At 36.2% G+C, this 26,381-nt stretch overlaps 1 protein-coding gene across 1 annotated transcript in view; it reads left to right on the top strand.

Moving 5' to 3' along the window:
* LOC150100826 (peripheral plasma membrane protein CASK-like) overlaps window positions 1-26,381 on the top strand; it is a 710,225-nt gene that overhangs the window by 160,608 nt on the left and 523,236 nt on the right. Inside the window, exon 6 of the mRNA XM_090401913.1 lies at window positions 3,989-4,290. Within this exon, the coding sequence (XP_090258039.1) occupies window positions 3,989-4,290 (302 nt within the window). The remainder of the gene's footprint in view (window positions 1-3,988; window positions 4,291-26,381) is intronic.

Genomic DNA, 26,381 nt, shown 5'->3' with positions numbered 1-26,381 from the left:
GCTCTTCTGTATTGACAAGATTTGGCAACATCCCAAATGTGAGAACAGTATTCACGTTGGATGGTTGGCCAGGTTAGCATATCTGCTTCCCATCTGACAGGCTAGGAATGAATCTAGCTGTGGGTATGGATGCTTTATGTGTCTTTAGATGGATGAAATTCATTGTGCTGTATGAGACCACCACTCTGCTTATTGGAAGCCTGAAATTACTTGGAAAATTCCATGTTTATACTCTGAAGCATGATTTCAGAATTATCCAATCTTTAGCCCACCCACAATACTAATACTAATGTATTACTGTCATGAGTTTTTTTATTATTATTATTTTTTTTTTTTAAGAGTGCTAGTAGCTGTATCCTTGGAAAAGAAATTGTGACGTATTAGATGTCTTGCATAATAATTCAGAAAACATTCATATTACATGAAATGGGGAAAAAAGTAAACCAAGGTTCAAGCCTTATTAGAAAAATAGGTGACACAGTGAATAACTTGGTATCTTGCCATCATTAGCTACTTGGTATTTGGCTTATACTCCAATCCACATCTCAATGACTGATCACATAAATAATAAGCCAGTAGCTGATGGTTGCTTCAGTATTATCTCTCTGCAATTTTTCACAGATTGTTTTAACTATTATTTTGTTGACAATACTGATTTTTCAGTTTGTGCTATAAAAAATTGACAATTATTTTGTAATCGTGTGGTATTTTTGTTAGGATTTCACTGTCTCAGTATTGTCTTCTTGTGAATCAATTGTATTCAACATGGCGACCGCCAGTTTTAGCACTACACCTAGCCCCTAGCATTTAAAGACTATGTAATTCGTAGCACAGTTAATTTTGTAGCTTGCGACAGTGGTATGTATGCATCCCATTGTTTAAAAATGTAGCAGGTGTGAGATGGGAATGTGTATGTGTGTGCATGAAATATAGGCAGTGGTAGGTGCTGGGAGACAAAAGTGTTTCAACTTTGGGATTTAGCAGTGCTTTGGAAATGGGTGCTTTTCAGTTTGTGGATGCCAGTAGTGCATTGAAAGGCGGAGAAAATGTTAAAGACGTGTGTGGATTTAGCCTTGGGCAGTTTAGCAGACAGAGATGCTCTGTCTGATGACCATGATTGTGTGTGTGAATGTAAATTGAAAACAGAATGTGTGGAGAGAGAAATAGAACTACTGAGAAAGGAGATGGAAGGAATGAAGACTGAGTTGAGGAGTGTGAATGAAGATCTTGATAAGTGTGAGAGGAATGAGAGTAGACATAAGAGAACAGCATCAGAAAGCAAGGTAGAGAGGAAGCTGAGAGAATGGGAGATACAATGGAAGAGAGGAAATTGCAGAAAGCCGAGAGAGTGTGGAACAAGGGAGAGGAGGAGGAGGGTGAGTGAGACAATAGAGAAATTGGAAGCCATAAGAGTCAGATACCAGTGAGAGAAGGATGAATTAATGAATCTGTTTGGAGTGTCTTGTATGGAGATTCGATGATTCGGGAAGTGTAGAGTAGAGTGCCAGAGGAGTACTCGCCTGGTAGAACTGTAGTGTGGCAATTGCAGTGAAGAGAAGTGAAAGTATACAGGAGATGATAGTAATGGTTGTGACAAATGACCTGAGAGTTAGCGTGAATTGTGTAGCACAAGAGATAGTGCCACAGAAATGTGTCTGAGGAAAGATAGTAAGCATGTTGCCTGGTATGATAATGTGGAGTGGAGGAGAAGAGGAGTGATGACGAATGAGATGATAGTGAGAATGTGCAGGAAAAGAGATTTGGAATATGCAGATATGTGTAGTATGTTTGAGGATAGAAGAGAGCTGTATGCAAGAGAGAGAGATGGATTATACTTGAATGCAAAGAATACAGCCATTTGGAGAAACTGTTGGTTTCTGGACAAGTGAGTGTGTCGACACAGGGAAACTAGAGTTGCGCAGGTAGAATATTGCAGGGATAGCCACATGTGGGAATAGTGGCTTAAGAACTGAGTGAGTATACACTGTATCACAGAGCTAGGTAGAGCATGAAAGGAGTGGTAATGATTATAAGAATATTGGCAATATACTGGTTTTTCTGTATACAAAGACTTCGAGCATTAGGAATAAAGGGAATGAATTTATGGCATTGATTGACTCAGTCTCTCCAAAGGTTGTAGGTATCAATGAAATTTGGTTAACTGAGAAGGATATTATAACAGGAATAGAAATTAAGGGTATAGCATACTTTGGAAGGATAGGGAAGATAAACAAGTCTTACTCATGATAACAGATGAATCATGCTCTGAACATGAAAAATCTCAGTGGAAATAACACCATTGGCTTTGACAGCATATGATGTGAGATAGATCTTTATAAGACAAGATATTTAGTGGGATGTTACTATAAACCAGGGAATGTAGATGGTGATGAGCAGGAAATGATTAGCCAAATTAGTTTGCCAAGTGCAAAGTGAGTGATCATTATAGGGGATTTCAACTGTAGCGAAACTGGACAGAGGGGATAACATGCAGTAATAATGAAGGTTTTTTGGATTTCTTGAGGTACAACTATCTTAAGCAACATGTGGCAGAGGATCAAAGTTTTGGATTTGGTCATAGCATCAGAGGATAAGATTGTGACCGAGATGACATAATTGTTCTCCCCCACCTTCAAATGCAGGGCTATCATTCGAATATGCCAGCACTGCATCAATGTGGATCTTAAAGGGTGATATCCCACATCCTTGTCTTGGGTCTTTGGATTGTTATAAGCTCAGCTAATACCAGTCCTCAACACTTAACTGCTGCTCTACTACTTCTACATATTCTCTTAATCAAATTGATGATTGACTTACTCATATTGTTCTTTTTCTCATTGATCCCAAAATCTTCTGATGGGAAGCGAATCAGGCTTTTTCAAGATTCAAAAAACTCAGATGCATATCCTGCCCTTTGGTGATTCTTTTTTTTTCTGTGATCTGTCTTAGGATGATGATATTTATCAACACATGACTTTTCACTGGTAAAGCTGGCCTGTTCTTCTGATATACAGAAGGGAATTCTCTTATCTGACTTTGTAGTTATAATTTTACTTAATAATCTACTCATGGAGGTATGGGTAGTCCTCTTGGGCCAGCTTCCTCTTCAGCTGTTCAAGGGAAGCATTAATAGGTTCTGTTATTCTCTCTGATTTAAATCTGATTTTGTATGAGGGAGGTTTTTCTATTGTATCCATGGTATGGTATGGTCCAACGCCAGAATGGCTGTAATGCAGATGATGGATGTAGTTTCTGTGTTCCTCGAGACCAGGATTCAACACACCATGGCCCACTGCCTTATGCCTAGCAAGTTAAGATTGATTTTTAAATGAATTTCATGACAGAATTATGAAATTGCTGTTTCTTTAGCGATAGAGTAGTGTAAATGTGATGTAGCCATACCCATTCATTTGCATATTCTGTTTGCTCGCTTTCATGCTATATGTATAGTTGCGACAGTAACCACATGTTGCACTACAAAATCAACATTTTGAATTAATCATAGAAACCAAATTTAAGATTAATCTCAAGCATTTATTATAATGCTTATCAGTAACTGAGAATTGTATTATCTTTTAAAATTTATTTCAGTTGTGTTATTCAAAGTAGTATTTGAGAAATTGTCTGAATTAAAGAAATTCAATGAATTCGCATATCTTTATGTATTTGACAGTGTGTGATGCTGCACTTGAATATGAAATTATTTAATTTAGTATTGCAAAATCCATGTTTAAACCTTCTGAATCAAATTATTCTATTCTTTGAGTTTTGGATAAGAATATGTGTGTGTGTGAGAGAGAGAGATTTCCTTATTTTTGTAGATCTAATTGAAATAAAAAAAAAAAAAACGTTTATTTATGTTTGTTATTATCTTAAAAGAAACATAAAAATAATGAAAATAAGTCATTTTTATTTTAAAGCATTTATAATTCATTTTCACAATTCATATAAACTAGTTTTCAGTAATGTTGATGTTCATATTTTACAGGTAGAGTAGGGACACCACATTTTATGGCTCCTGAAGTTATTCAGCACAAACAGTATGGAAAACCATCAGATATGTGGAGTTGTGGAGTATTATTATATATTATCCTAACTGGGGCTCTCCCTTTCCTTGGGACCAAGGAACACCTCTTCCAGCATATTTGCAGTGGCCAACTTAATGTACGGGCCCTCTGGGAAGACTTCTTCCCTAAATGGCTAGTTGCTGTCCTTTATTTTCTTCACTTTATTTACCTTATCATTCTTAGTGATGTTGGCATGCATGCATGCATGATATTAATGTATAGAGCAATATAAGCTGAAATATACAGATATACCCTGCTATCCATTATTTCAAAGTCTCATTGCAAATCAGTTTGCATTCTTTATTGTATAACCATCATCTTGTTTGACCATTACCTAAGGCCCATCCATAATCCCATTCTGTTGATCTTGTAGTTACTTTTGTGAGGCATCCAGTTGACATGATTTATATTTAAGTTGAGAAGGTCAAATATTTTATTAACTTTTACACATCATATCAATACACAGTAATCTGAACAATTCCATTAGTATCCATACTGAAGATGATGTCTTTTGTTTCAAGACATGCATTGCAGTGGCACACCCAGAGTGGGGGGGCCCAATGGGTCCTGGGTCCCCCCAAAGAAAAAGGATAAAAAACACTAGAAAATTTTCCAAAAGCTTTTCCTAATTAAAATTCATATTTTTACATTATGTTTGTGTTTTACATTATAGGAAATACTAAGAATAGTGATCAGAGCTTACACCACCTTTACTACTAGTTACTGCTTATGCTTGGATCCACTGAAGCTTTTGTAGTTTCTATATATATTCGGCACGAAACTCTTGTAGTTTCTCTATTTGGCTTTGAAATAATGTTGGATTCAATATCCACTTAATTTGAATAATTGTGCATCGCCGAAGTGAAGCCTTTTGGTTCTCTTATTTCAGTCATTTTTTTATTTATGTTGTGTCATCGTGTGTTCTATTTCTATACTACTTATGAATTAGCAATCATTGCAGATGCTCAGTCATAGGTCATATGCAATGTGTGGTGTGTATTCTCAAATCGTCTACTCAAGTCGCTCCCCCCCCCCCCAGATTAAATCCTGAGTGCGCTACTGATGCATCCAATACCATTATGATCTTAGTTGAGCATTTTGTATTGTATAAAGTTATAAAATTATATAAAATGTACATAATTATGTAATGATAACAATAACATTTCTGTATTTGCTACAGAGAATATGCTCCATAATTAGATATTAGTTTATTTTCTCCTATTAAAAAATACTGACAGTTTTTAACTATGTATTGGTTGTATCATTTTAGATATCAAGAGAAGAATAATATGTTACAGTACATGTAAATTGTGTTTTTGAATTGTGCAGATTTGTAAAATTTCGACTTGCATCAACCTTGTATATTAATTCTTACTGAAAAATATTCCTTTTCTTCTGTTATTATCTGTTGTATTCATGCAGTCATTATTTTTTGATGGACAGCAGGGTATACTTGTATCTGCAGGTCAAGCTTAAACTGAAGTTATCCTTGTTTGATGCAGCATGGCCAGCTTGAAAGTGTAACCATGAATAATATGCATTTACATCAAGGTATCATTTCTTGTTCTACTACGTAAAGTTTCACCTAATAAAATATATTCTTCTTACTGGCAGTTTTATGGAACCCTTTTACAGCTAGATGCCTTTCCTGGTATTAGGCACATTGAAGTTCTTCAGAAGTACCCAGATTATCTGATGGATATTTGGCGCTTCTGAGCTGTGTGTGGGTGTGTGTGTTCTGTCTTAGAGGAAAAAAACAGGTCATTTCTAGAGGGAGACACTGTGACCTCAGCCATAATCCAGCTCAAACAATAGCTTAGGGTAATTTTATAGTAATAGCAAGCATCAAGCCTAGAACTCTTATCACCACACAGGTCCTCTTAAACTGCATATATTAATTACAGTAATTAAATATTTCAATATCATGTATCAAAATGAAGCTTTGCTACACTCCTAAATATTTAACTGAACACACAAACCATTAACATTTTATTTGTTCTATGGTCGCAGTGGCATTTTTGCTTAGTGTATTCTGCATTTTTGGTGGATATATAGATTCTTCTAAAAAATTAGATAATGAAGCCATTTCAGTTTGATTACTCTATTCTCTAATTTTGTGTTTAAAGGAAAGAATGTTTTTCAGCTATCTCCAGGTGCATTTTGATTTAAATATTTACATGTTGCTAAATAATTTTACTTCTTACTGCTGCTGCTTGCTTGTATTTATATTATGATTATTTTCTGTAAGTGAATTGTGTTACTTTTATTTTCTTTTAGTATCTGTATTTTTGATACATTGTCTTCTCATCTGTCATTGCATTTGTGGAATATGTGCTTGATTTATTTCTATTGCAACATTGAGATTATGCATGGTGAACAAATTAATAAATATATTTCACTTTGATCATCTTCATTTAACTATGTATTGGATATTCCTTCTTGTTTAGAATGTTTGCAGTTACTAAAGGAAAAAAAAATCTAAGTTTGATTCAATCAGCTGATTTATAAAACTCTTAGGAATAAACAGCCATGCTTATGTGATATTTTTTTATGTGAAAAATTTATAGAACTATGGTTTTTATTTCTGAATGGGAAACAACTGTGTGAATGTAGTTATTCACATTTGGTTGAAGTTTGCTGGATAATTACTTAGATGAATTTGTTTCCTTGTAAATGCATAATTAACTAATTTCCTTTTGATTGCAGATATTTTTGATTATTCAAAAATATTTAATTTTTGAATAATCAAAATTTTTAATTTAATTTTAATCCTACAACCATCTGTCATAGATCATATATATTTGTTTTTATCTTATGATTATTTTATGGATAAACTCACTATATATAGACTTATTTACATACATATATTGTTATGATCTCTTGGAAAAATCCATTAATTGATTTACTAATGCACAGTTATGTTGTGAAACAAACTGACATAAGTGATATGTCAGTTTGTTTTTTTCTTTTTTTTGTTTTGCTCTATATTTATTCAAAATGAGAGGGAAAAATAAACTTAGCTTTGAAATCATGAATATTTTTAGTATGAAAAAATAGTTCAGTATGATATGTACATATGTACTTCAAAAATTCTGCATAAGATTAATTTCTTTTAACCCTCCCCCAGTAATAATTGAAATGGTACGAAATATTTTATTCATTTTAATTTGAATTTATTGTTTAAATTTTAATTTGAACAATATAGTTCAGTTTTTTTTTTTTTATATTTTTCAGGTTGTTTTCTTCAACTTTTCTTTAAAAAAAAAACATGTTCATTTGTTCACTCATGCTATAGAAAATTTGCAAACTTCTTAACTGACCAAGAGCTCAAGGATAGTAATACTATTTTAAGATCATTATTGGAAACAGTAGAAAAATGAGCCTGAAGGTGTGGTATATAAGATGTCTCATGCCATCTAGTGTGTGAGTGGAATGCATCAGCATGTAGTGCATGCATCATCATTTGGACTTGATATAAGTCCGGAAGGGCCTCTCATTATGTTGATCCTTTTAACTTCAGTTGAGTGGTACCTGCCTTATCATTACTAGGGTCAAAGCTGTATAACTGAGAGGAGACCTCCACATCGCCTTTAAATGAATGCAGAGAACCGACCAGGGCTTCTGACCTAATGTCCAATCCTCACCTTCTCGTGGTGCACCCTGTTGGGTATCTACTTTGATACTGAACGAACGAGGATGGGCTGGCAATTTGGGATTTAGCCGACCAAATTGTATTCTTATTGGTTAAACCAAAATAAAAAATGATGGTACAACATGACAAAATTTCATGCTGGCTGGGGCGTCACCCGGTTAAACAAGGCCCCCATTGTTTTCGCCAGGGAACCAGGGTGAACAGCGAAAAGTCAGCTACTGGAACAAATCTGAAAACACACCCCCAACTCAGCATCACCAGAGTTAAAGATCGGCACTATCAACGTAAGAAGCCTGAATGGCAAAGAAATGGAGCTAGCTGAGGAATTAGATAAGTACCAGATCGACATAATAGGTGTGACTGAAACAAAAAAGACCAAAACTGGTGAGATCTTTCTGAGCAATAAATACAAAATGTTATATTCAGGCAGTGACAATCAAGGAAAAGAAGGGGTAGCCATAGTATTCAACACAAAATATGAGGCTAATCTTCTTGAATGGCAGTCAGTCTCAAGTAGAGTAATGTGGGCAAATATGAGAATGAGGAACTGGACAATGAGACGTATTTGTGCCTATGGTCCCACAGAAGGTTCTACTAAGGTAGAAGTGGAGGAATTTTTTGAGGCTTTAGAAAAAGCCACTGACACAATGAAAAATGAAAAGTTGGTCTTTGTTGGAGATCTAAATAGCAGAGTAGGAAATGATTGTGAGACATACAAAAATATTTAGGGAAAATTTGGAGAAAAGAGCAAAGCTAATAATAATGGCAAATATCTGTTGGATTTCTGCTCAGGACATGGACTTGTTATTACTAACACCATGTTCCAACATAAAAATGTGCACAAATTCACATTGAGAGAAGAGGCTAGGAATAAGAAAAGTCTCATTGACTATGTTATTGTTGATAGTGATGTTTTCTCCCTGGTGCAGGACACCAGAGTGTACAGAGGATTTGAAATTGGAAGTGATCACTATTTAATCTTGAGCAGGATAAAATTGAATTTCATATTGAAAAGAATAACATGTAAGAAAGTTTTAAAGCGAATAAAAGTTGAGCAGCTCTCAGATGTGAACTGTAGACTAAAATACACAAAGATTATTGAAGAAAAAATGAAAGAGTTTGAGAACAGGAATCAAACCTTGGAGATTCAGTGGAAAACTCTGAAGAAAACATTGATTGATTCTGCCATAGAGGCATGTGGTGAGGTTTTCTGTAAGGATAAAAAAATCAGAACTCCCTGGTGGACACAGGAAGTTAAAGAGGCAGTGAAGGAAAAGAAAAAATCATATCAAAAGTTCCTTTCAAATAAGTCAGCTTGTGCTCTTAGAGAATATAGAGACAAATGCAAGAATGCTAAACACTGTGTAAAACTAGCTAAACAAAAGTCATGGGAGGACTTTTGAAAGAATATAGAAAATAAATATCAAGAAGGTGGCAAAATATTCTGGAGGTTGTTGAAGAAGCTTAGGAATGGAGGAAAGTGCTGTAAAAGGAGTTAGAGTTGATAAAGGTGACATGAAAACAGGAGAAAAAGATATCCTTGAAGTATGGAGTAATTACTTTGAAAAACTGCTAAATGAAACAAGCAGTGATGACAGCACACAGTGGTAAAAAACACTGACCAGGCATGCAGTCAGGATTACATATCCATATTTGAAGTAGAAAAAGCCATCAAAGGCTTGAAATACGGAAAGGCAGCAGGAGTAGATGATATTCGACCAGAAATGCTGAAGTATGCTATAAAAGTCTTACAGTGGCTGCACTGCATAGTTCAGAAAGCCTGGACAGAGGAATGAATTCCGGATGATTGGAGTAGAGCTCTCATAGTACCCATATATAAAAAGGGAAATAAAACTGCATGTGAGAATTACAGAGGTATTTCCCTACTGAGTGTTCCTGGCAAGATCTATGCAAGTATACTTGAGAAACGGTTGAGAAGAATTGTGGAAGAAAAGCTTGGTGAAGAACAAGCTGGATTCAGGCCAAATAGAGGCTGTCAGGATCAGATCTTCACTTTACGACAAATAGTCCAGAAAGCATGGGAATATAACAAAGATCTGTATTTAAGTTTTGTCGATTTGGAAAAGGCATATGACAAGGTGCCAAGAGAGAAGCTATTCAATACGCTACAGTTATATGGTGTCAATGGGGCATTATATCAAGCAATACTTAGTCTTTATTTGAGTTGTAAGTCAGCAGTTAGAATTGAAGGAAGTACAGGAAGATGGTTTAATGTTAAATCTGGTGTGAGACAAGGATGTACATTATCCCCTCTGTTATTCATTATCTATATGGATCACATTATGAAGGAAAGTGGTATTAAACATGATATCAAACTTGGAGATGTTAATGTCAGCTCTTTGCTTTATGCGGATGATGTTATACTTCTAAATAAATCCGCTACAAGTCTGCAAGATTCTCTGACTAAAATGAATAGCTGTTGTAATAGATATGGTATGATGGTCAGCAATAAAAAGACAAAGACAGTGAAAATAGGCAGAATCATTGAAAATGTCAACTGTGTTGTGAATGGAGAACCTGTGGAACAAGTAAAACATTTCAGCTATTTAGGCACGATTTTTACTGAAGATGGTAAATTCAATACAGAAATATACAACGGAATCAGCAAAGCTGGTATGGTGGGAAGTCAATTGAATAAATTCATATGGAATAAGAGAGAAATTAGTCAGAACACTAAATTAGCTGTATACAAGACAGTGTTCAAACCAGTTTTAATTTATGGATCTGAGAGCTGGGTAAGAAGTAAAACACTTGACCAAAGACTAGAGACCGCAGATATGAGTCCTGAGAAAGATTAGAGGCGTGAACAGGTAACATTAATGGCAATATCATATTAAAAACAAGGATATTAGGAAAGAACTTGACATTGTCAGTATCCAGGAATGCGCTTGCAGAGCTAATCTCAGGTGGTATGGTCACTTAAATAGAATGGGCGAGGAAAGATTAACAAAACAAGTGTTCCCTGCCAGGTTGGCAGGAAAACGACCCAGAGGAAGACCCAGATATAGGTGGATTGATACGGTACAAATTTCCTTAGACGATAGAAATATAAGATCTGATGATGTTGGAGTCTTGACAAGTAACAGACTGATTTCGAGGAAAATTGTAGATAGGAAATTAATAATGATGTAATTTTTTTTCATGTAGTACTATCATATCCTGTACACCCCTTGAGGGTACATGGCAGGAATTTGCTGATGATGATGAATTAGCAAAGTTGGCATGGTTGGAAGGCAACTGAATAAATGTATATGTAATAAGAGAGAGAAATTAGTAAAAACACTCAAGTAGTTGTGTTCAAACCAGTTTTAACTTATGGATCCGAGAGCTGGGTCAGAAGTAAAACACTTGACCAAAGACTAGAGACCACAGATATGAGAGTCCCGAGAAAGATTATAGGCGTGAACAGATGGCATCAATGGCAATATCATATTAAAGACGAGGATATTAGGAAAGAACTTGACATTGTCAGCATCCAGGAATGCGTTAGCAGAGCTAATCTCAGGTGGTATGGTCACTTAAACAGAATGGGCGAGGAAAGATTAGCAAAAGAAGTGTTCTCTGCCAGGTTGGCAGCAAAACGACCCAGAGGAAGACCAAGATATAGGTAAATTGATACGGTACAAAGTGCCTTAGACGATAGAAATATAAGATCTGATGATGTTGGAGTCTTGACAAGTAACAGACTGATTTGGAGGAAAATTGTAGATAGGAAGTAAGTAATGATGTAATTTTTTTCATGTAGTACTATCATATCGTGTACACCCGTTGAGGGTACATGGCAGGAATTTGACGATGATGATGATAATAATTGATCTTTATTATTATATGATCATCTCTAAGGAGCTCAATGGCAGTGTCAGGGTTTGCCCTCCTGAAAAACTGGATTTTTATCCATGTGAAAAAAAAAAAAAAAGCTAAAAGAATATCACATACATTTACAAACATAATGGTTTCATACTTTTAGCTGCTTCTGTTGTAATTCTTGACAATCATAGTCCAAGGACTCAGTAAAGAAAATGCACTGAGCAGTTATCATTCTCCTTAAGCTTGTTCACAAGTGATGCCCTACTGACTTCTAGTGCCATTCTTTTCCACTCATTCACTCATCAAATCACACTTTTACTCATTTTACACAGATGACTAATTGTCTCCTATTACATAATCAAATACTTAACATTTTGCAGCAGTTAATGTCTTTATTATATCATCTTTCCTCTGCTTATTCACCATTTCTATACTTTCTCTTACTTAACATTCTGTAGTTCTAGTATTATCTTGGTTATACATATCTCCCCCATAAATCTCGAGACCAGATCTGGGCACAATAATTCAGTTGCCTTTTATCAAGACTTTGTAAAGAAGCTTGCCATCTTTATCCTTCGTATAAGCATCCTTCTCAGCATTGCTTTTATACTCAATTAATTTCATCACCTTTTCAGTGTACTACTGAACTATTCACAATCGCTCCAAGATCTCTCATTTCATTAGAGATTTAGGGCACAAAATCTAGCAGTATAGGCCTTTTTAACCATTATACATAACTTGACATTTGCAACATTGCACTAGTATCCATTATCATTTGCCTATAGTATAGCCTCTTTGGATTGTTTGTCACATATCCAGATAAGAATCATATTTTATAACTATACTGAACTTGGTATCATCAGTTAACAGTTGAATATTTTCCTTCACTCCTTTCCCTTCTATTTCACCTTTAGGACCTGTTGTGACATTGCTCATTGGAATCCACCTTTCCACCATTTCCTTGGTTTCCAGTTTGTGCATTGTTTCCATTTTTTTTTTCTTTTTCTAATTATTCTCTTCTTTTGGAAGTTGTTTTTAGCATTCCTTTTTTCCTGTTCTGCTATCCATTCATTTATTTGTAATAATGCACTTTGTATGTGTGCGTGTGTGTGGCCCTTTCTATTTAATATCTAATTTTTTATCAAATTTTGTTTCTCCCATAGTTTTTCTGAGTATTTTCATTTCTGTAGTATAAGTCCCTAAGCATTTTAGCTCTTTGATACATCTAAGTTAAAATTAGTCTTATGATTTGATACATATTTAGCTTAGTAACAATATTTAAATTCTTATTGCTACATTTTGTTCTGCTTAACATGCAGAGATTTTGGTGGTAAGGCTTATACACTGGCTATTCATAACTGTGTTTTTTAAGGAAATTACAAGGTAGACTGATATTAACTAAAATAAATTTAATTAATACTTCCAGTATTTCTGCAAAGTCAAATTGCTATCGTCAGGGAACAAAATATAATAATACATGCAAACAGGCACTACATTAAGAAATGAAGATAAAACATGTCAACTGAGAGTAGGCCTAAAGTCCTTAATAGTATCCCTTAATGGTCTAAATTGGGCATTCTTATCTGTTGGGCTGAAGTATGGAGGATGAGAGCTTTCCAAATTTGGGGTAGTTTCATTTAACCAAATTCATTGAGATTAGGGTAGTTTCTTAAGGCAAAAGCAGGTTCAAGGAAAAGTCTTTTGTATTTAGATTTGCTGCAATGGAGTAAAGTAGCATTCGTCCAACATATTCTATGGTGGGTTCCCAAAGCATGGTCAGCAATTCCTGAGTGGCTATAGTAATGGAAACAGATATAGTCCTTATGTTTAGCAATTGTGATGTTGACTGTCCTGCTTGTTTGGCCATAATAGGATAGTTTACAACTAAAAGAGACCTGATAAACACCTGGCAGGTCTAGGGACTGTGACTGCCCTTTGGTGGAGTGGATAAGGTATGCTAATTTTTTATATGGTCTGTAAGTGGTTTCAGTGTTGTATTTTTTTTTTTTTTTAAAGATTTTTAGGAAGAAAGTTGATATTGCAAGCATTTAAGAATGTGTGAGCACAGGTAATCAAAGGCTACTGCTCATTTAAATAAATTGGTAGAGGAATGGCAGAGCAGGTGTTTGATGCCAAGATATCAGAGGAAAAAACTCAGAGGAATGCTAAGATACAGTAAGAAGTGCCCCAGAAGACCCAGAGTATAAGATATGACAATATTGCAGTCCTGACAAGTAGAGGATTAATTTCGAGGAAAATATTTGATAGAGAGTTAATAATGTATACTTAATCATGTAGTACTACCATATTATCCTGTACACTATTTTAGGTCACTCAGGAATTTGATGATATCATTGTTCATCAAATGAATGGAAACACACACATATATATATAAAACAAACTTGATATTAGTTAATAAAAAGTTTTATCAATAAATTTTAAGAAATTTAGTTGATAATAAAACTTCTTCTTATACAATAATTTATTTATGTTTTGTAATGTATATAACATATCACCAAAGCAAGAAATTATAGTTCTTTTTACCTCCATTGTGTGTGCACTCCCATCTCCATTGGCCATATAAAAGGATGCAGCAGTCACTTAAGGATAAAAATTATATAAATAGATGGTATTGCAAAGAATAAGAACATAAGTAAATATAATTAAACATGATAATTAACAATGGAGGACTTACTTGTTCTTATTGCAGAGGACACTGACCTGTAGAAGTAGGGAGATTCTTGTTCTGTTGTATAAGGCTTTGATTTGGCCACACATGGACTATTGTGCCCAGATTTGGTCACCTGGTTTTCAGAAGGACGAAGAGATGTTGGAAATGGTCCAGAGGCAACTGACTAAGGTAGTTTCTAACCTCTGGAATATCGAGTATGTGGAAAGATTGAGAAGATGCAACTTGCAGAGTCTGGTGGACAGGAGGAAGAGGGGAGATATGATAGAGACCTACAAGTTAGTATGGGGTTGTTATAGGATCAATGCTGGTGAGGTTCTGCAGAAAATAGTGGGAGATCAGGAGAGAACCAGAGGTTCCCTGGAAACTGTATAAAGAGGGTGTAAGTAGGGGAGTGAGAAGCAGGTTTTTTTCATGCAGAGTTGTGAATGATTGGAATACCTTGCCTGAGAGTGTGTTGTCCACAGAGAATTTGAGTGTGTTTAAAGCATGGTATGATGAGCTGTGTGTGTGATAAAAGGACCTCCTAGATTAATCTTTGACTCCATGGGGTCTTAAGTAATAATAATAATAATAATTTCAGAGACTTTTTATCTAAATATCAAGAGCATCATCATCAGTATAAAATTTAGATTAAACAAGCACAAGTAACAAAAACGAAGATTCAACAATGAGAACTACTTGTAAGCTGCAAGCTGCACATAAGCATCATGGAGGAGCACATTTTCAAGTACTTCTTTGGTCCTAAGAACATGTTTTAAATCAACTGTGTGTGTGTGTGTATGGTGTGTATATATATATATATATATATATATACACATATACACACACAAACATATATATAAATCACACACATACATTATTGACAACATGCATTGGATGTTGGAAGTTTTTTCCCATTTGGTCACACACAGCTCATCATACCATGCTTTAAACACATTCGAATTCCCTGCAGACACCATACTCTCAGGAAAGGCATTCCAATCATTCACAACTCTGCATGAAAAAAACCTGCTTCTCACTTCCCTACTCACCCTCTTTATACAGTTTCCAGGGATGACCTCTGGTTCTCCCCCTGATCGCCCACTATTTTCTGTAGAACCTCTCCAGCATTGATCCTATAACTCTGCAAGTTGCATCGTCTCAATCTTTAGACTATAATAAATTGAGTTTAATCCTTTATCCAAGTGTAAGCAAACAAAGTTTGCACCTGAAGATACTTCAGGTGTAAACTTGTTTGCTTACACTTGGATAAAGGATTAAACGAAATTTATTATGACAACATGCAGTTTTTCATCAAGGGAATAACTTCACTCTGTTGTTTCTATTCAGGTGGTGAAGTAAGTTTACACAATTTTCATTGTGTAGTTATTCTTTATAAGAAAAGCAGCTTTTATGTTGGACCTTAGCCTCCTCCCCAAGGATCCTTATGTCTGTTGGGTATGGCATGTTTATCAAGTCCAGATTGTTCTGGCTAATGGAATCTAATGAAATATTTATCATGATGAACAGTTAGGCCAAAGTAACCTAGAAGTACAAGGAATTTGATAAGAGCTGCTTTAAGCTAAAAGTTGAAGTTTATCCTTTATACAGCTCAGAAAGGAAGGAAGTTTATTAGTTGGAAATAAAGTTACACCAAGTCCAACAGATCTAAGTAGTCTGGCAGTCCTCTCAGAAATATCCTTGATAATAAGGGACGGAAATATGCTTGATAACTTCCTGGGAGGTTAGCAATTGAGAAACTTCATAACTCTTAATATAATTAACTCTTATAATAAACCCTTATAATTAAGATGAAAAGCTAAAACGGCTATATTTTCTGGCAAAGTTATTTAAATTAAGGGGATAAAAATCCCTTATTATTTTACAGCCAGTATGCGAAACTCTAAGATCGAAAACTACGATCTACGAGTTTCATGCCGAAGAACTATCGGTAAATCCAAGCGTAAGTGACCAGAGGGAGCTTGCTCCACCTTTGCTTCGAGTTGCCTTGGTGCTGCACTACCAAGTGGTCACTTACGCTTGGATTCGCTGATAGTTCTTCTGCATGAAACTCGTAGATCCTAGTTTTCGATCTTAGAGTTTCACATACTGGCTGTAAAATAATAAGGGATTTTTATCCTCTTAATTTAATTAACTTTGCCAGAGAATATAGCTGTTTTGGCTTTTCATCTTAATTATTATATAATATATATGGGCACACCACTCTGGCATTCGTATAGTGAAGGTATGTAAGTTCTTTACACTTAAACTTTGATATCATCCAGGTCTACCTACTCACTGATGAGACCTCAAAATAGGTTGAAACCTGTCTTGGTAGTGACCTCTCCTCATAATGTAAAGCAGTATTACATCTCCTAGGAGCTGTGTTTTCACATTATGAGAAAATATCAAGGATAGTGAGGGAGCTTGCTCCACCTTTGCTTTGAGTTGCCTTGGTGCTGCACTACCAAGTGGTCACGCTTGGTATTCGCTGATAGTTCTTCAGCATGAAACTCGTAGATCGTAGTTTTCGATCTTAAAGTTTCGCATACTGGCTGTAAAATAATGAGGGATTTTTATCCCCTTAATTTTCTTAATAACCTTGTTAACAGAGGATTTAGTGAAGCCAAAAATGGTCTTCATAAAATTTATTTCTTGTATTAGCAGTGCTTCAGTAGAGCATAATCTAGAGGGCTACATGGTGTGTAGTGTTTGTGGAGAGCTCCTGAACAGATAAGTGTCATTTTGAGTAATAATTGGTGAATTTGCATAGTGTTTACATAGTATTGTTTACTTTTCATATTTTAGCGTGTCTGGGTGATTTTTGGGTGTTTTCTGAGTATTTTAAATAGTAAATTGATAGATACTATTATCTGTGCACATGGCCCCCATAAAGAGGAATACAACAAAGATGGCGTCCAGGTCGCCATCTTTTTCTAAAAATTTTAATTTAAAGGATTTGATTCAGTGTACATTTGCGAAATGTATGCATTGAGGAGAGCGGTTGGAGTCTTCTTAAACAACGATAGTGGAGTGAATGTGTGCAGAAAGTGTAAAGAATGTGATGATTTAAAGAGTGTTTCAGGTCATGAGAGTGATATCGTTGTTGAAAGTGAGAATCTAGAAAATAGTGATATTTGCGAGGTAGTTCCAGATAGCTGTGAGAGTGGCATTGAAAGTGAGAACGAAGGTAAACATACAGAACGAATGAATGAATTATTGGAGAATAAAAATGATGAGTGAGATGCAATGAGTAAGATCGCTCGGTTACGTGGAGCGATACACAGGGCAAATCGGCAGCTGGAGTGTTGGCAGAAATGTTTACCGAACATACCGACTGATAAACGGCAAAAGTATGATAGAAAAAATAAGAGTATGATAGTGAGTGTAAACAAAATAAAAGAGCGAGTGTTGTATGGAGATTCCTTAGTAAGAGGTATGTTAGTTGAGAGTTTAACAAACTCGTACCAACCTGGTGCAAACGTTAAGGATGTAAGCGAGTCAATTAGAATGCAAAAGCAGCGGGTGAAAGAATTGATAGTGATAGCAGGTACAAATGATTTGAAAGGAGAAAAAATGGCTATGAGTGAGGATGTGAAGGAATTGCTTGAGGTAGCAAAAGAGAAGAGTGAGAGAGTTATGATGATGAGTCTGTTGCCGCGGTATGACAGTGAAGAGTATAGAAGGAGGGCCATAATTGAATGACTTTATGCATGAATTATGCAGGACGAGTGGTGTGGAATTTGTGGAGTGAGTTCGATGGGCGAAAGGATTTATATAAGATGGATGGTTTACATTTGAATGGATTTGGCGTACGGAGACTTGAAAAGGTGTTGTCGAATGTAGTGGAAGTGGATGTGCAGAATCAGGAAAACTAGAGTTATTAAGGGGGGGGTAGTAGATATGCAAACTTTAGGGAGACAGTTGAGTGTATGAATGTGTGTAATATGCCCAAGCGAGTGCGAAAGACTACGAATGGGATAGTTAGTATAAGGCATCAAAATAGGGATGGGACAAATGGGCTTCTGCAATTCATGTATACTAATGCGAGAAGTATTAGGAACAAGAAGGAAGAATTTTTGGCCTTGGTTGGCACTTCCAGGCCGCAGGTTATTGGCATTAGTGAAACATGGCTGACAGAAGATGATATAGCTAGTGGGATTGAAGGTGAGGGGTATGGTGTGTACAGGAGTGACAGGGAGAATAAAATGGGGGGAGGAGTGGATAGGCTTATGTGTTCATCAGACATTTTTGTAATAGATTTCACGGTTTGATATGAACACAGATGATTAAGAAAATAACTATTTATTAACTTAAAAGCTAATATTGCGCTGGTATTATATCCAGCATTTTCAGAGCACACAACACAACAAAGTTTGTTACAAATGCAAAACAACCACAATCCGGTATAACAGTGGAGCTAGTAATAGTAATTGCAGCGTACAACACAAGACTAAAGTCCTAATATGGTGCCATCTAGGTTTAAAAAAAAAAATTAAAAGTTTTGAAATAATAGTCCAAATGATAGTCTTAGAAAGTTTGAAAAAATGAAATAAAATAAAAGTAATAAATATTAATTTGGTCTTAAGATGACTGTCTCCCAAATCTTTGGTAGATTTATACAGCCATACTTGTTAAGGTTTGGAGTATGTTTTAAGGCTTCTGCTGATTCCAGGAACAACCTCTCTGATTTGTAGAAGCTTCTGTGCATTACTTTTGTTTCTTTCCAATTGATCCTGTGTGCAGGGGTATCAAAAGCATGGTCTGCCAGACCCGACTTGCCATAGCGAAAGTGTCGGATATATTTTTTGTGTTCACTGAGGTGGATGTCCACAGTTCTTCCTGTCTGTCCCTAGTAGGCTTGATGGCAAGAACAGGACACTTCATAGACTCCTGGATGTGATAAAGGAGTGCATTTGTCCTTAGGTGAACGGATGAGAGTTGCTAATTTTACATAAGGTTTAAATACTGTGCATAGTTGGTGTTTGTTAAGCACCCTAGATATCTTTTCAGATGTGCCTTTAAAGTATGGGATGGTGATAGTTTTGTTGTAGTCTTCTGTGGTAGATAGAGGGGATTTCTGGGTAGCATTTAGTATGTTATCTATTTTATTGGGATTATAACCGTTGGTTAAGAAGGTGTGTCTTAGGTGAGAAAGTTCAGCAGTGAGAGCAATGTCATTGGAACAGATTGCTCTAGCTCTATGGGTTAGTGTTTTTAAGATATCATATTGTTGAGAAGGGTGATGGTGTAATTCTTTGTGTAAGTATCTCCCTGTATGTGTGGCTTTTCTATAAACCGAAAATGATAAGGAACCTTCTGGAAGATGTGTGATCAGAGTGTCCAGGAAGGGTAGGCAGTCATTGGCGTCTGGTTCCATTGTAAAGTGGATTTTAGGGTGCTGGCTATTTAGATGCACTAAAAATGTATTCAATGTGTCTGGGCCATGTGGCCAAATAGCAAACACATCAGGTACATTAGTGAATAATGAGGTGATATCAAAACTCACCATTAGGTCTGAACTATTTAAGGTGTGGTTTTCTAAAATACTTTTTAGGTGGGTAGAATTTTTAACAAAAGAGGAAGAATTGTTTGTGTAAGTGGTTAGTAATTGGGCTAAATGTTTAGCTAGTTTATATGTAGGGATGTTTATACTATCTACAATAGGACGCAAAGGTGTATCTTGTTTGTGTATTTTAGGAGCACCATGTATTCTGGGTGTTTTAACATGCAAGGGTTTGAGTTTTTTGACAATTTCTTTTGGCCAGGAAGTGACTTTGTTCAATAACTTGCACACCTTATTCTTTTGTGAGTTGGTGGGATCTCGATTTGATATGTAGACCAGTCTTGGAGCAGTGTATGCATTTTGCTTTCATATTCTGTTGTATCCACTACTACAGTGGCGTTACCTTTGTCTGATTTTGTTATTGTAATGTGGTTATTATTGCGTAGTTCTTTTAGAGCTATTATTTCTTTATGTGGGATATTATTTTTGGGAGGCTTAGAAAAAAAAACTCGAACCCTTGCACATTAAAACACCCACAATATATGGTGCTCCTAAAATACACAAACAAGATACACCTTTGCATCCTATTGTAGATAGTATAAACAGTCCTACATATAAACTAGCTAAACATTTAGCCAAATTACTAACCACTTACACATACAATTCTTCTTCTTTTGTTAAAAATTCTACCCACCTAAAAAGTATTTTAGAAAATCACACCTTAAATAGTTCAGACCTAATGGTGAGTTTTGATATCACCTCATTATTCACTAATGTACCACTGATTGAAACACTTAACTTACTAAATTCAAAATTTCCCCCAGATATATTTCAGCTGTTTAAATTCACAGTACAGGCAGGTTATTTTACTTGGAAAGGGAAAATATACAAACAATTAGATGGGACAGCTATGGGTTTGCCCCTTTCTTCCCCCTTAGCCAATTTCTACATAGAACATCTGGAAAAATTAGCTATCAACACAGCCACTCTCAAACCTAGTCTCTGGCTATGCTATGTTGATGATGTGTTTGCTATTTGGCCACATGGCCCAGACACATTGAATACATTTTTAGTGCATCTAAATAGCCAGCACCCTAAAATCCACTTTATAATGGAACTAGAAGCCAATGACTGCCTACCCTTCCTGGACACACTGATCACACATCTTCCAGAAGGTTCCTTATCATTTTCGGTTTATAGAAAAGCCACACATACAGGGAGATACTTACACAAAGAATCACACCATCACCCTTCTCAACATTATGATATCTTAAAAACACTAACCCATAGAGCTAGAGCAATCTGTTCCAATGACATTGCTCTCACTGCTGAACTTTCTCACCTAAGACACACCTTCTTAACCAATGGTTATAATCTCAATAAAATAGATAACACACTAAATGCTACCCAGAAATCCCCTCTATCTACCACAGAAGAGGCACATCTGAAAAGATATCTAGGGTGCTTAATAAACACCAACTACGCACAGTATTTAAACCTTATGTAAAATTAGCAACTCTCATCCGTTCACCTAAGGACAAATGCACTCCTTTATCACATCCAGGAGTCTATGAAGTGTCCTGTTCTTGCCATCAAGCCTACTAGGGACAGACAGGAAGAACTGTGGACATCCACCTCAGTGAACACAAAAAATATATCCGACACTTTCGCTATGGCAAGTCGGGTCTGGCAGACCATGCTTTTGATACCCCTGCACACAGGATCAATTGGAAAGAAACAAAAGTAATGCACAGAAGCTTCTACAAATCAGAGAGGTTGTTCCTGGAATCAGCAGAAGCCTTAAAACATACTCCAAACCTTAACAAGTATGGCTGTATAAATCTACCAAAGATTTGGGAGACAGTCATCTTAAGACCAAATTAATATTTATTACTTTTATTTTATTTCATTTTTTCAAACTTTCGAAGACTATCATTTGGACTATTATTTCAAAACTTAATTTTTTTTTTAATTAAAAAAAAAAAAATTTTTTTTAAAACCTAAATGCCGCCATATTAGGACTTGAGTCTTCTGTTGCACGCTGCAATTACTATTACTAGCCCCACTGTTATGCCGGATTGTGGTTGTTTTGCATTTGTAACAAACTTTGTGTTGTGTGCTCTGAAGATGCTGGATATAATACCAGTGAAATATTAGCTTTTAAGTTAATAAATAGTTATTTTCTTAATCATCTATGTTCATATCAAACCGTGAAATCTATTACAAAAATGGGGGAGGAGTGTTATTGATGATAGCTGATGAGCTACAGCCGAGGAGAATAGAAGTGGAATTGCAGGATAGAGAAAAGAGCACATTTGAGGCTATTTGGTGTGAGATTGAAACTAGCAGAACAAAATATACAGTTAGGTGCTGCTATAGACCAGGTGATGGAATAGATGGTGGAGATAGTATGCTTAAGCAAATAGAAGAAATGAGTGGAAGGAGGGTAATTATTATGGGTGATTTCAACTACGGTAACATTGATTAGAAGGAGGAGAAGACACATGGGAGGAAGGAATTAGATTTTATGTGATTATTAAGGGATAACTGTCTGCAACAGCATGTAATGGAAAATACTAGGGGTCAGAGAGTGCTTGACCTAGTAATTGCATATGAGAATGTGGCTGTAACAAACATGACCATGTTGCCACCAATTGGTGAGAGTGATCATAGGGTCTTGACTTGGGAGGCGGCTAAAAGTGTGAAATTTACAATTAAGACAGGATACATGTGGAATTATCGGGCTGGTAAGTATGACAAGCTTAGGAGTTTGATTGGTTCAGTGCCATGGCATGTAAAACTGCAAGGGCTAGATGTTGATAGTGCATGGGAGACAGGAAGTGTTTGCATGAGGCAGTGGCTGACTGTATACCTAGAGTCCGAATAATAAATCAAGTAGGGGAATCCCAAACAATTTTTTCGATATGCTGCAAGTAAATGAAAAAATGTATATGGCAGAATGATTTTAAAGAATGCCGATGGTAGAAAGGTAACCGAATCAGTTGATATAGTTCAATTACTGAGTGAGCACTTTGCAAGAATATATCATCCAGGTGGTGACATTGCAGGAATGAATGAACCAATAGATTATATGGGAATTGTGGTGAATGAAGTGGAGGTGAGTAGTCTATTACAAAACCTCAATACATCTGTGGAATTTAATGGTATACCAGCTCGTGTATCATACGTGAAACAGCTAAAGAATTCTCAGTGCCCTTGACCATTTTGTTTAATTTGAGTCTCAGGTCTGGGTCCTGAGGGGGGGGTGGAAAGAGGGGAAAATAGTTCCACTGCATAAAGGAGGTTCCAAGACTGCTTTTGTAAATTACCGACCTATTAGCATATCAGGAATCATTGTCAAGGTCTTGGAGAAATTAGTCAAGAGAAAAATACAGGATTGGATAGATGAAAATGGGATACTGTATGGGAGACAACATGGTTTTGTGCAGAGTAGATCATGCCTCAGTAACTTGCTCACGTTTTATAACACAGTGACGGCTGAACTGGATAAGGGTAATGGGTTTACAGTGATACTGCTGGACCTGGCTAAGGCATTTGACAGGATACCACATGGAATTCTAATCCGTAAACTGCAACATATGGGAATGGATATAGGGTTGGTGAGATGGATAGGTGGGTGGTTGATGGAGAGATATCAGAGAGTACTTTATTCAGGAGTAGAGTCCAAAAGACGGCCTGTGACTAGTGGTGTGCTGCAGGGTTCTGTTCTTGGACCACTGCTGTTTAATTTGTTCATTAACGATATAGGGAAGGATCTAAGAGGAACAGTTCATTTGTTCGCTGATGATGCAAAGTTGGATAGGGCAATTGTGGAGGTGGAGAGGATCCAGACGAGTGACCAAGACAATAGTAGGTCTGTGGAATGAACCTTATGAGAACACGTTGAAACTTTGTGGGTTGCAAAAATGGGTTGATAGGCGGAAAAGGGGTGATATGATTGAGACATTCAAATTACTGATGGGTTTCTATAAGATTAATTCAGAAGATATTTTTGAGAATAGGACTGGTGGTAGGAGTACTAGGGGGCCATACATGGAAGCTGGGCAAGAATTTGATATCGAGGGTGTCAGAGCTAGGTTTTTTACTTGGAGAGTGGAATAAGCTGCCAGAGTCTGTTGAGGGTGCTATGACTGTGAATGAGTTCAAGGCGAGGTATGATAGATACTGTGGGAATGTCGAACAGTTGTTCTTGACATGATGTTAGGGCATCCCTAGATGAGTCTGTCAACTTCTTGGAGTTGCCCGAAATAATAATTATAATGAGTGGGTCTTGTAAAATCTTGAATAAAAGGAGTTTTTGTAATAAAATACCTTTTATGCAGATTTTACAAGTATGCTAAGTCCCACTAAAATACTTGTGAATTAATAGAAAAACTTGGTGTAATTGAAATGGAAATAATGTTTTTTCTTTGAATTATTGAATATTGTAATATCCAAAGTTTTGTGTAAGAACAAAGGAAATTATATATAAGGTAAATTGTATCTAAGTAAACCTCTAGTCAACAAGAATTCCAGACAGATTAAGGGATTAAGTCATGACCTGAGGCTACTGCAAACACGAAGGTCGACATTACACATGGGTTTCCTGACTAAATGCACCGATCGGCGAGGGTGACAGGTGCAGAACATCAGGGTATCCAGGGGACCGTAAAGTAAAAAAACCAAAGGTCATCAGAACCGTATAAATAGCAGTTTTCTGGGGCTTGTCTGGGGCCTTTTTCTTCGAGTTCGAGTCGATCCAGTGGGCAGTTCCCATTTGTGGGTCAGCGTGAAGTTACGAGGTCACATGGAGTTCCAACTAGAGAGTTTGGACTCATGACGGTATCAAGATCAACGTAAGCCGAGGAGTTTGGAAGAAAGTACGATGATCGTTAACGACAGCTGAGCTTCAATAGAATCGTGGGTAATGAATCGCTATCCTACTCAGAGACCTATATTCACGAAGGAAAGGCCAGAAGAACGATGCAACTAAGGCACGTCGTATTAGGAGGAACCAGATGCCGAACTTCGAAGCCATAGAAATTAAATTGTCCGCCGATAGTAGGAAAGAAGTCTTGCAAATTACGTAAAGGATGTTCAGGTGCAGTGACGTAGTCTAACAGAATCAAGAAGGGATAAGCAGCTATAGAGGACCAGACTTCATGAATAGTAAGAACTTTCCATTATTTTTGTCAGAAAGAAACTTAGATTGTGACGGTGGTTTGCATTGATGGAATTGTTTTAAAATTAGAGTTAGAGGACTTTAAGCCTTGTGCTAACAATTGACTTAATTTACTCTATGTAAGAGAAAGCCTAGCTGAAGTGTATTGTGAATCTAATTGTATTTTATAGTTGTAGTTATTACTTAAGGCTGAAGCTATATATGTTGATGATCAGATTATATGTAAGGTTAAGAAAGGGGTTAAGATTCTAGACAAGTAGCTCTGCTGAGATTCAGATGATTGTGAGAATTGATCGTGTAACTTATATGGAGTTGTTAGATATAATGTACATATTAGATTTAAGTCAGATTAATTTGTGTCATTTGTGTAATTGTTTCTTAGTGATGAATAAATTGTTTTCTTATCAAAATAACTTGCCTGATTTCTAAGTCCAATGCACTACTCATAAAATTGAACCTATGTCTTAAAGTAGATATTACCACTACTGTAGAGTAAGAAATATTTGTGATTTGGTATAGAGATAAGTAGGAAAGGAATGAGCTGCGTCATACTGGGTGTTCTATTCTTCGGAGGGAGATACTACTCTTATCCTAGAATTGTGGTGGTGGTACAGCTGACTAACAAATAAATTTTCCAAAATTTAATTTAGAATAAACACCAGTAAATCAGACAAAGAGATTGGCTCCAGCCCGAGGCACTTTCTCTGTTCTTGACGTCTTGCACATGTGATCCTTACTAATTGCGGCCACAAGATAGAGGTGACGTAACTGATGATAAGTCGAAAGTATGGTGAAGGTTAAGAAGATAAGTTTCAAATGAGAAAACGTAGATTTTACGAAGGCGCAGCCGAACAAAAATTAATTAATAAGAATTAGATTTAACAATAAAACATAGATGTTAACATGAATTTAGTTTAATCCTTTATCCCAGTGAGAGCAAACAAAGTTTGCGCCTGAAAATATCTTCAGGACTAAATATAGTGTTTTTGTTTGCTCTCACTGGGATAAAGGATTAAACTAAATTCATTATAGTCAAACCTAGTGATAAATAAACTTTCAACATCTTTCTCTAAATCCAGAGTAATTTATATAAAAAAAAAAAAAAAAGGTGATAAACCTTTTGGCAACTCCCATAGGTAAAGATGACTTGCTACTGCTTCTGCTTGGTATCTCCAGCTCTGGGCCTGGCTCCCACTGAAGAGACCTCAATAAAGGTCGAAACTAGTCTGGGTAGATGGCCAATCCCTTAATGCATAACAGTATACATATCCACAAGGAAATGTGTTTTGCATTATGGGAGATACTGGGTTAGGAGTGTTGGTAGCTTGCTCCACCTTTGCCACGAGTTGCCTTAGTGTTGCACTACTTACTGGGGTAAGATAGTACAACACTATATTTAGTCCTGAAGATATTTTCAGGCGCAAACTTTGTTTGCTCTCACTGGGATAAAGGATTAAACTAAATTCATTATAGTC

The sequence above is a fragment of the Typopeltis vanoorti genome, chromosome 12, assembly GCF_054136105.1.
Source record: "Typopeltis vanoorti isolate ZY-2024b chromosome 12, IOZ_Tvanoo_1.0, whole genome shotgun sequence".
Taxonomy (NCBI): Eukaryota; Metazoa; Arthropoda; class Arachnida; order Uropygi; family Thelyphonidae; genus Typopeltis; species Typopeltis vanoorti.
This window is presented reverse-complemented; position numbering and strand designations above follow the sequence as displayed.